We start from the raw sequence: 12,429 nt of genomic DNA, 5'->3' as shown, positions 1-12,429 counted from the left end.
TTTATTTTCAAATCTTAATAAATCTTGTTCAGCATGTTTGTCCCTTTAATATCTTCGCCAGCTTTGCATTATGCCACGTGGCATCAAGAACTAGATCATTTTATACCCCATTACTGGTAATGGGGGCTATATAGGAGTCACTTTGTCGGTCAGTCTGTCCGTCTGTCGGTCTGTCCCGAAATTTCATCCGATCTTCACCAAAGTTGGTCACAAGTTGTATCTAGATGATGTCTAGGTCAAGTTTGAATATGGGTCATGCCAGGTCAAAAAGTAGGTCACGGGGTCACTTAGTGTGTTTTTAACTGAAAGTTTGTCCGGACCATAACTATGTCATTTATTGTTAGTTTTTAAAATGACTTGGTGCATTCGTTACCATCATGGGAGGGTGTGTTGTGTGAAAAAAAAAATGTTGATATCTCCAATGTCAAGGTCACACTTGGAGTTTAAAGGTTAAATGCTTGACCAAGCAATAACTTTGTCATTTATGGTGAGATTTTAAAATCATTTGGCACATTTTTTCACCATCATTGGACGGTGTGTTGCGCGAATGAATTACGTAGATATCTTCAAGGTCAAGGTCACATTTTAAGTTCAAAGGTCAAAAATGGCCATAAATAAGCTTGTCCAGGCCATAACAATGTTGTTCATAGTGAGAATTTAAAATCATTTGGCACATGTGTTCACCATCATTGGACGGTGTGTCGCGCGAAAGAATTACGTCGATATCTCCAAGGTCAAGGTCACACTACAAGTTTATAGGTAAAAATGTCCATAAATGAGCTTATCCGGGCCATAACTATGTCATTTATGGTGAGATTTGAAAATCATTTGGCACATGTGTTCACCATCATTGGATGGTGTGTCGCACGAAAGAATTACATCACTGTCTCCAAGGTCACGGTCACACTTTGAGTTCAAAGGTCAAAAATTGCCATAAATGAGCTTGTCTGGGCCATAACAATGTCATTCATTGTAAGAATTTAATCATGTGGCACATGTGTTCACCATCATTGGACGGTGTGTTGCGCGAAAGAATTACGTTGATATCTCCAAGGTCAAGGTCACACTTTGAGTTCAATGGTCAAAAATGTCCATAAATTAGCTTGTCCGGGCTATAATTATGTTATTCATTGTGAGATTTTTAAACCATTTGGCACATTTGTTCACCATCATTGGACAGTGTGTTGCGCGAAAGAATTACGTTGATATCTCCAAGGTCAAGGTCACACTTTTAGTTCAAAGGTCAAAAATAGCCATAAATGAATTTGTCCGGGCCATAACTATGTCGTTTATTGTGAGATTTTAAAATCATTTGGCACATTTATTCACCATCATTGGAAGGTGTGTCACACGAAATAATTGCGTTGATATCTCCAAGGTTAAGGTCACACTTTTAGTTCAGAGGTCAAAAATGGCAATATATGATCTTGTCTGGACCATAACTATGTCATTCATTGTGAGATTTTAAATGACTCTGTACATTAATTTTGTTCACAGTCATTGCACGGCGTGTCATGTGGAAGAATTCAAGAGTTCAAAGGTCAAAATGGCTATAAATGATAATGGCATAATAATTCTTAAAATTTGCCAGAAATTAGATTCTCTTGTTTTGTGAAGACAGCATGCAAAATAGTCTGTGTCAATGCGGCATGTGGGGGTATACTCACATCTGTGACAAAGCTCTAGTTTTAAATGAAAGAAAGGTCACTTTTGTGAGATATGTTTCCAGTCCATAAAAAAAAACATAATGTGTCATGCTACTCCATGTTTTCTCTGCCAGGTGGAATAATTGTAACCACACTTACCAATTTCTGTTGTTGACTTACAGGCTGCTGATGGTTTTCTGTTCGTGGTAGGATGTGACAGAGCCAGGATATTATTTGTATCTGAGTCCGTCAGCAATATTCTGCAATACACAAGGGTATGGTATTTGCTATTACTTGTGTGCAGCCACTTCATAATGTTGTGTAACCCTAAACAAAACAGTTCGATATCTGCTTTAAGTTTTAAACTATTTATTTAGGCTGCATTGCACCTCAAAGCCTTAGGGACACATGAGTGTGTTTAAAAAGCAATATTTGTTGTCAACTCTTGTTGTTAAATAGAAATAATATTCTCTTTATTTCATTGATTTATTAAATTGAATTAATGCCATTAAGATAATTAATTTCAACTTGAATTGGGGTAGATAGAGTCTGTGTCTTTAGCAACGCAATCTTTAATTATCCAGCTTATAAAGGCTTGGAGATAATTTTCTAATAACAGAATCACGATCATAGGTAGGGAAGTGGTAATGACTTTGTGTTCCTGCTGTGAACATTAATAGACAGCTGTGAAGCTGAGACTTTGCACATGCTTGTTGAGTGATTGTTCGTAATTAAGGTAAATTGGCTGAGAATTATTTGTTCTTTAATGTCATTTGAATAGCTTAGAAACTACAAGATTTCTTGTTTTTATCACAGTTAGTTTTTTTTTTTACTTCTCTTCATTGTTTCTGTTAAATTTCACTATTCCTTTATATAATTTCTACTTTGTCTGAATAAAAACATTATTTGTTTTCCTCCAGCAACCCATGAAAAATAATGGTGGTTAGGTAGGCACATAATTTGCCAGAACGGATGTAAATTTGTATATAGGCACTGCCAAACTGGTGTCTATGTAAACTTATTACAAATATAACAGCTTCACTAAAGGTCACAATATACTAAATCAAATTGAACATAGTACGTGGGAAACGGTACAACTATAACGACAAAGAATCTATTGCAAATCATTTGACAAGCATTTTTTAACAATACAAGTATTGATTCTAGTAGCCGCCAAAGTGATCGTTTTAATAAACATATTGATCAACATGTGAACTTAATATATATATATATATATATTATGTGCATCTTTGATGCTGTTTTTCCAATATCTGCAAAGTAACGGCCCTTTTAATTAACAAATTACTTTTTTTGACCTGTGCAGAATTTCAAGACAAGTGTTTAAATTTGAAATCATATGTACCTTTGAAAGAAGTCTTATTTTTAAAGTGAAAATTGTCATGGTTGTATTTTTAGCTCACCTGATTGCTCAGGTGAGCTTTTGTGACCGGTCTTTGTCCGTCGTACATACGTCCGTCTATCCGTCCATAAACATTTGTTCGTAAACACTCTAGAGGCCACATTTATTTTCCGATCTTCATGAAACTTGGACAGAAGCTTCGTCCCAATAAAATCTCGGTCGAGTTCGAAGCTGGGTCGTGCCAGGTCAAAAACTAGGTCACTAGGTAAAAAAAAAAAAAGAAAAAAATTGTAAACACTGTATAAGTCACATTTCATGCCCAATCTTAATGTAACTTTGTCAAAATGTTTTTCTTAATGATATGTTGGTTGAGTTCAAAAGTGGTTCCGGTCCGTTGAAAAACATGGCCGCCAGTGGGCAGGGCAGTTTTCCTTATTTGGCTATAGAGAAACCTTGTAAACACTCTGGAAGTCACAATTTTGGCCCAATCATCATGAAATTTGGTCTAAACATTGTTTTTAATAATTTCTCAGACGAGTTTGAAAATGGTCCTGATCGGTGAAAAAACATGGCCGCCAGTGGGCGGGGCATTTTTCTCTATATGTATATAGTGAAAACATGTCAACACTGTAGAATTTACATTTTTGGCCCAATTTTCATGAAATTTTGTCAGAACTGTTGTTTCCTAGATACGTGAGTTAAGTTTGAAAATGGTTCCGGTCTGTTGAAAAACATGGTTGCCAGGGGGGCGGCGCAGTTTTTCTTATATTTATATAGTAAAAAGGCTTGTAAACAATCATGAATTAAGGTCATGTAACATGCAAGACAACTTTTCTAAATATTGCATTAAGTTTACAGTAGTTACTCCCCTTTGATTATTAATGTTTTCATAATACAGTGTAGATTTGTGTCTCATTTTTGTGTTAATTGTTATTCGAGGTTTGATGTTTTTTAGCTCACCTGTCTGGAAGTGACATGGTGAGCTCATGTGACCGTGTGATGTCCGACTTCCGTATGTGCGTGTGTGTGTGCTTGCGTGTGTCCGTCAACAATTTGTTGGTGTGGACAGTAAAGGTCACAGTTTTCATCCAATCTTTATGAAATTTGGTCAGAATGTTTATCTTGATAAAGTCTGGGTTGGGATTGTATTTGGGTCATCTGGGGTCAAAAAATAGGTCACTAGGTCAAAAACTAGGTCACATAATAGGTCAAATAATAGAAAAACCTTGTATAGACAATAAAGGTCGCAGCTTTCATCCAATCTTTATGAAATTTGGTCAGAATGTTTATCTTGATGAAATCTGGTTTGGGATTGTATTTGGGTCATCTGGGGTCAAAAACTAGGTCACAAGGTCAAATAATAGAAAAACCTTGTGTAGACAGACGAAGTCACAGTTTTCATCTAATCTTTATGAAATTTAGTCAGAATGTTTATCTTGATAAAATCCGGGTTGGGATTGTATTTGGGTCATCTGGGGTCAAAAACTAGGTCACTTGGTCAAAAACTAGGTCAAATAGTAGAAACACCTTGTGTAGACAATAGAGGTCCCAGTTTTCATCCAATCTTTATGAAATATGGTCAGAATGTTTATCTTGATGAAATATGGGTTGGGATTGTATTTGGGTCATCTGAGGTCAAAAACTAGGTCACTAGGTCAAATAATAGAAAAACTGTCAACAATTTGTTTGTGTAGACAGTAGAGATCACAGTTTTCATCCAATCTTTATGAAATTTGGTCAGAATGTTTATCTTGATGAAATCCGGGTTGGGATTGAATTTGGGTCAACTGGGGTCAAAAACTAGGTCGCTAAGTCAAAAAATAGGTCACTAGGTCAAAAACTAGGTCAAATAATAGAAAAACATTGTATAGACCATAGAGGTCACAGTTTTCATCCAATCTTTATGAAATTTGGTCAGAATGTTTATCTTGATGAAATCTGAGTAGGGAATGTATTTGGGTCATCTGGGGTCAAAAACTAGGTCACAATGTCAAATAATAGAAAAACCTTGTGTAGACAATAGAGGGTAACAGTTTTCATCCAATCTTTATAAAATTTGATCAGAATGTTTACCTTGATGAAATCTGGGTTGGGATTGTATTTGGGTCACCTGGGGTCAAAAACTAGGTCACTAGGTCAAATAATAGAAAAACCTTGTGTAGACAATAGAGGTCACAGTTTTCATCTAATCTTTATGAAATTTGGTCAGAATGTTTATCTTGATGAATCTGGGTTGGGATTGTATTTGGTTAGTCAGGTGAGCGATTCAGGGCCATCATGGCCCTCTTGTTTTAGCTCACCTGATTGTCAGGGGAGCTTTTGTAACCGGTGTTTGTCCGTCGTCCGTCCGTCCACATTTGTTCGTAAACACTCTAGAGGCCACATTTATTGTCCGATCTTCATGAAACTTGATCAGAAGATTTGTCCCAATGATATCTCGATGGAGTTCGAAACTGGGTCATGCAGGGTCAAAAACTAGGTCACTAGGTCAAAAGAAAAGAAAAAAGCTTGTAAACACTGTAGAAGTCACATTTATTGCCCAATCTTCATGTAACTTTGTCAAAATGTCTGTCTTAATGATATGTTGGTTGAGTTCAAAAGTGGTTCCGGTTGAATAACATGTCTGCCGGGGGGGGGGGGGGGCAGTTTTTTTATATTTTTATAGTATAAAAAAGTTTGTGATGAAACTTGGTGAAAAGATTGGTTTTATATATATCTCAGATGAGTTTGCGAATGGTCCCGATGGGTCAATAAACATGGCTGCCAGGGGGTGGGGTAGTTTTCCTTATGTGTCTATATAGAGAGAAACCTTGTGATCGAACACTATGGAAGTCACATATTTTGCCTAATCGTCGTGAAACTTAGTCAATACATTGGTTTTATTGATTTCTTGGACAAGTTGGAAAATGGCTCAGATCGGTGATACACACTTTTTAGCTCACCTGATTGCTCAGGTGAGGTTTTAGGATTGGTCTTTGTCCTCTGTCCGTCCGTCCACATTTGGTTTGTAAACACTCTAGCATTCACATTTCTCAAGCATTCTTTACCAAAGTTGCTAAAAGATCTCAGTCAAATTTGACAATAGGTCACCATTTCAAATCTTACAAAAACAAAAACACTCCCCACGCCAGAGTTTTGGTTCAATAATGATGAAACTTGACCAGGATGTTTGTCTGGTCAATATCTAGGTCAAGTTTGACTTAGGTAAAGATTGAATGAACCGACTCCTCTTGACCCTCTTGTTTTTGCTATTGTTTTATTTAAATTAAATTCTTCAACAAGAGTTTGATATGAAATTTGTTTCCAAAGAATCTTCTTTAACTAAGATTGTTATAGTTCTGGTGTTCAGTACAAAACATGACTTGTTTAACCTCAACTGATTTCAATATTATTTATCCCCAGCCAAAGGCGGAGGTATATTGTTTTGGCGTTGTCCGTCCGTCCGTCCGGCACTTTTGTGTCCGGAGCCATATCTTGGAAGTGCTTTGACGGATTTCATTGAAACTTGGTATAAGTATATATATGGATAAGAGGATGATGCACGCCAAATGGCATTGTATGCCATCTGTTTATAATGAAGTTATGGCCCTTTGTATCTTGAAAAAAAGCTTTTTTGTGTCCGGAGCCATATCTTGTAAGTGCTTTGGCGGATTTCATTGAAACTTGGTATGAGTATAAAAATGGATAAGAGGATGATGCACGCCAAATGGCATTGTACACCATTGGATAATAACAAAGTTACTGCCCTTTGTATCTTGAAAAAATGCTTTTTGTGTGTGTCTGGAGCCATATCTTGGAAGTGCTTTGACGGATTTCATTGAAACTTGGTATGAGTATATAAATGGATAAGAGGATGATGTTGGCGTTGTCCATCCGTCCAGGATTATTTGTGTACAGAAGTATTTTGGTTGGGGATATCAATTCAACGAATTTGCTTGTTTTTCTGTGAACCTCAATATTGATCATACTTGTTCAGCATTTGTCTCAATTTGGAGCAATTTACCGCTGTCCACTGTCCTCTGCTGTTGAAATCCAGTGAATCTATATAATTTCAATCATTGTTAACCAGATAATGATTGTTAAAAAGTAATAAACCACATATACTGAATTGGCTGCATTTGTGAAGATTCATAAGTTAGTTGCAGGTATTGACTGTTTGAGACATGTGCCACAGACTTGAGAATATCGGTAGGCAAGTGCTGTTGTACTCGGTGACCTGCTATGCACACTGTTCACATGATGAATTGCCTTTACTGGAATTGTGGCTGCAGTCTTTTGGCAATAACATACTTGCCCTGCCTATAGATCAATTGCTACAAACAAATAAACCATATTTAATAAACTTCAATATGTCCATATGTTTTTCAAGGTTATTATAATTATGTTATTATCGTGCATCATTCTGACAAGTATTTGTTTTTAATTTGTTGTGGTCTTTGAGTTGTTATGTTGATTGATATGTTATTTGTGAAAACAAGCAGTTATTTGTAGCAGTTTTGTGTATAGTTAATCATATAACAGTAAGGCTTAGTTTAAAAATTACATAATTTATAACTCTTTCCAATGAATGTCAAGGTCACCTTGTCAAAGTTTAATATCTTTGTTTGCTGAAATCTCTATGATGTAAAAAGGCTAAGGATGATATAAGTCTAAAGTGTGAACCGTCTTTTGGTCTTTGTGGATTGTATAAGGCTAAAGTGTGATCCGTCTTTTGGTCTTTGTGGATTATATTAGCCTATTGTGTGAACCGTCTTTTGGTCTTTGTCGATTATATAAGTCTATTGTGTGAACCGTCTTTTGGTCTTTGTGGATTATATAAGGCTAAAGTGTGAACCGTCTTTTAGTCTTTGTGGATGATATAAGTCTATTGTGTGAACAGTCTTTTAGTCTTTGTGGATGATATAAGTCTATTGTGTGAACCGTCTTTTGGTCTTTGTGGATGATATAAGGCTAAAGTGTGAACCGTCTTTTAGTCTTTGTCGATTATATAAGTCTATTGTGTGAACCGTCTTTTGGTCTTTGTGGATTATATAAGGCTAAAGTGTGAACCGTCTTTTAGTCTTTGTGGATGATATAAGTCTATTGTGTGAACAGTCTTTTAGTCTTTGTGGATGATATAAGTCTATTGTGTGAACCGTCTTTTGGTCTTTGTGGATGATATAAGGCTAAAGTGTGAACCGTCTTTTAGTCTTTGTCGATTATATAAGTCTATTGTGTGAACCGTCTTTTGGTCTTTGTGGATTATATAAGGCTAAAGTGTGAACCGTCTTTTAGTCTTTGTGGATGATATAAGTCTATTGTGTGAACAGTCTTTTGGTCTTTGTGGATGATATAAGGCTTAAGTGTGAACCATCTTTTCGTCTTTGTGGATGATATAAGTCTATTGCGTGAACCCTCTTTTGGTCTTTGTGGATTATATAAGGCTAAAGTGTGAACTATCTTTTGGTCTTTGTGGATGATTTATTAGTCTAATGTGTTAACCGTCTTTTGGTCTTTATGGATGATATAAGTCTTTTGCATGAATGAGTGTTTGTTCTTTGTGTACAGTTTACAGCAAAAACTGAAAACAGCGGTAATTATCCTTAGAAAAAACAACTCAACACCCTATTTTTTGTTTTCTCGCAGTGAGCTTCTTTTATATCAAAGGCAGTTACGGCTATCAGATTCTTTACCTGAAAAATAAACGCACAAATGATTATTTGTGTTTTTACTTTTCCCGACTTAAATGGGCCTTAGACTTTACAATTTTCTCTAAAATTGCTGAAGTGGGGCTTCAAAGCAAGTATGGGGAATTGTGTTTCACAAACACCGGTCTTGTTTGTTATATATTCTACTGATTTTGTTTATCCATCTGTTATGCCTTAATGGTAACAGCTCTAGACCTATGAACAGAAATGTTCCAATATGTGTATGTTTGAATGTTTCAGAACGAGCTTATAGGGCAGAGCTTGTTTGATTTCATCCATCCCCGGGATATCTCAAAAGTGAAGGAGCAGTTTTCATCATCCGACCTGGCACCTAGGGAGCGGCTCATTGATGCCAAAAGTATGAAGAGTGGAGATATTATATCCTAAGCTACTCCTGTTGAATTATGCCAAAACTCTAAGCATTGATGCCATATGTATGAAGAGTGGAGATATTACACTCTAAGCTACTTTTGTTGAATTATGACCCGAACTCTACATATAGATGCAAAAAGTATTGAGAGTGGAGATATTAAAACCTTAGCTACTATTGTTGAATTATGCCTCAAATTCTCAGTATTCATGTCAACAGTATGGATAGTGGAGATATTTAAACCTAAGCCATTTATGTTGAACTATGCCCCAAACGCCAAGTATCAATTCCAAAAGTATGGAAAATGGGAGATATTAATTCATAAGCTACTTCTTCTGAATCATGTCCCAAACTCAAAGCATAGATGCAACAGGTATGGAGAGGGGAATAATTAAACCCTAAACTACGGAATCCGGATAGTGCCATCTAAAATCTTGCCAGTCTTTCATCAGGGGCGACACTAGACACAAGAAGCAATACACGATATTTTTCGCAACAGTCGAGGCGACGCACGATATATTTTACGACAGTCACAGTGACGCACAATGTTTTGCGCAACAGTCGCAGCGACGCACAATATATTTAACACGATATATCACCCTTGTGTAGGTAGTACAAAAGGCGATAAATCTTGTTTAATATATCGTGCGTTGCTGCAACTGTCCTGCAAACTATCATGTGTCGCTGCGACTGTCGCAAAAAATATCGTGCGTTGCGGCAATTGTCGGGAAAAATATCGTGCGTCGCCGTGTCTGTCCCGAAAAATATCGTGCATCGCTTTGAGTGTCATGTATCGTGTTCAAAGGGCGACACTAGACACACGAAGAGATACTCGATATTTTGCGCAACAGTCGCGGCGACGCACAATATTTTACCAGGTTTTCCGAAGGAAAAAACTGGTTATTAGATTGGCGAATGCGGGCGGGCTGGCGGGCGGGCGGAACAAGCTTGTCCGGGCCATAACTATGTCGTTCATTGTCAGATTTTAAAATCATTTGGCACATTTGCTCACCATCATTGGACGGTGTGTCGCGCGAAATAGTTACGTCGATATCTCCAAGGTCAAGGTCACACTTTGAGTTCAAAGGTCAAAAATGGCCATAAATGAGCTTGTCCTGGCCATAACTATGTCATTCATTGTGAGATTTTAAAATCATTTGGCACATTTGTTCACCATCATGGGACGGTGTGTCGCACGAAAGAATCACGTCAATATCTCCAATGTCAAGTTCGCCACGACTAAAAATAGATTTTTTTTAAAACAAACTTACAAAGGGGGTTAATTTTGCTTGTTCATTTCAAAAGTTCAGTTTGAGTTTTCTCCCTTTATCAGATTTTTTTTTCACAATGAAAACCTGGTTTTGTGACAATTTTGTCCCTTGTTGTACTGTTCAAATATCGCTGACCCGAAATGACTCATTTTGTCTTAAATCAGTAAGCATGATACGAAGCTTTCATGCTTGCATAGACATTATCTACGAGTGTTCTCAACTCGACCTCATCCCCTGACTTCATTGTGACCTTGACATTGACTTACTTTCTATAAATACCTATTTGGATTTCCATATTCAAGGTTAATCCCAAATCACCCTTTTTAAATTTAAACATCAAAGATTCTTTTTACAAAACTTTTGTCATCAGACCTTACTTTTGCCTGACATAGACATAATTTTTGACTAACATTGATTCAGAAGATCTTATTGTTTAATAGACAAAATCAATGAGTTTTGTCTATTTAATACTGCTTGATACAAAGCTTTTATACTTGCATTAAAAGTATCTATGAACACTCTTTACACACTTCACTTTACTTCCATTTAATCTTGACATTAACTTTCTTTTGGACAAAGGCTAATTCAATAAGTCCAAATCTTGGTTAGCCCAAATTGACTTTTAAAGCATCAATTCTGCTATGATAAGCTGCAATATTAGCTGTGACTCAACAGTAAGCACACCAATTTGTAAAAGAATTTCGAAGAAATAAAAAACAAATACAAAAACTCCCTGGCATATCCTAATTTAAAACAAAGACAACAGCTTCTTAAAAAATAATGCAATTATCAAACCTTGACAATATTCAATGTCAACTTCAGAGAAAGTTATTCTGTAAAATTTTGAAGAACGTGGCTTAGCAAAATAAATACAGATGCTTATGTATGAAATTTTAAATGGAAATAATTCTTTAAAAAATTATACAAAATTGAAACTGTGACATTATATACTGTAGCACTTGAAGGTAATTATAATGTTAAAGTTCGGCAAAAATTGCACTCAAAATGTAGGAAGAATTTGGCAAGCAAGCTTTTATATGTACTTTTAACCAAATGGCAATTATGTGTTAAAATATTTATTAATTTTCCCAGACGATTTCCTGATGTACTGTCAATCTCATAGGGTAAAATTGTCATTTATTAATTTCACTCCTTGGTAAATAAGCTGAACTTCTCCTTTTCGTACATACAACCATCTCGTATATCATGGGTATTTAACCTGTTACTGTTTGTATACATGAGTTGTGTTCTGAGAAAACTGGGCTTAATGCATGTGCTTAAATTGTCGTCCCAGATTAGCCTGTGCAGTCTTCACAGGCTTATCAGAGACGACACTTTCCGCCTAATTTGGATTTTTGCTAAGAAGAGACTCCATTTAAATGAAAAATGTCATAAAAGTGGAAAGTGTCATCCTTGATAAGCCTTGGCTTCGATTGCTGCCGAGAGATCTTGATGAGTAAAACGTGCAGCATCTCCATATCACATATATCCAAATAGTCAATAATAAAAATGATATATGATGTGACTGCTTTACGCAGAATCTAGCTAGGTATGGTTACATTTCTTGTTCAGCTTTAAGTTTTAATATACTTTGTAACTACTACAGAAATGTAACTTCAAACATGTCTTTGTGGTCATTAAATCAGTTGATTGTGTTCAAGTAGGTGTTATACCATATCTCATATATGGCTTGCACTTTCTCAATAAACACATATGTTTAACAATATCATATATCATCAGCAGATTCTCAACATCACTGATTATCATAACATTTTCAGGAATGTGATTTCAAATCTTTTGCAGCATTGATGCCATTGAAGACTGAGTTACCACAGTGCCCCACCCACTTGTGTTCAGGAGCACGACGCTCCTTTTACTGCCGCATGAAGTACCGCATCGATAATGGCGAGCAGTCTAAGTCAGGTCTTAAGTACGAGAAAGAAGACTTGGAATATGTACATAGAAAACGGAAATCAGGTGAAATATTGGTGTTGTTTTTTTGCTTTTTACAGGCCTGTTGAAAACGTGACATATTATAAGATCACCCTTGGTGGGCGGGCAGGCGCTGTCCACAGCAGTGTCTGCTCTCTAATTC

At 36.4% G+C, this 12,429-nt stretch overlaps 1 protein-coding gene across 4 annotated transcripts in view; it reads left to right on the top strand.

The window, feature by feature from the left end:
• Nucleotides 1-12,429, top strand: part of LOC127850137 (aryl hydrocarbon receptor nuclear translocator-like protein 1) — a 112,340-nt gene that overhangs the window by 81,439 nt on the left and 18,472 nt on the right. For all 4 annotated transcript variants that reach the window (XM_052382964.1, XM_052382954.1, XM_052382944.1 and 1 more), the window contains exons 6-8: nt 1,829-1,921; nt 8,934-9,051; nt 12,138-12,311. In XM_052382964.1, coding sequence (XP_052238924.1) covers nt 1,829-1,921; nt 8,934-9,051; nt 12,138-12,311 — 385 coding nt within the window. The remainder of the gene's footprint in view (nt 1-1,828; nt 1,922-8,933; nt 9,052-12,137; nt 12,312-12,429) is intronic.

Source organism: Dreissena polymorpha, chromosome 1, assembly GCF_020536995.1.
Source record: "Dreissena polymorpha isolate Duluth1 chromosome 1, UMN_Dpol_1.0, whole genome shotgun sequence".
NCBI lineage: Eukaryota > Metazoa > Mollusca > Bivalvia > Myida > Dreissenidae > Dreissena > Dreissena polymorpha.
Note: the sequence above shows the minus strand (reverse complement) of the source record. Positions and strands in the feature narration are given on the sequence as shown.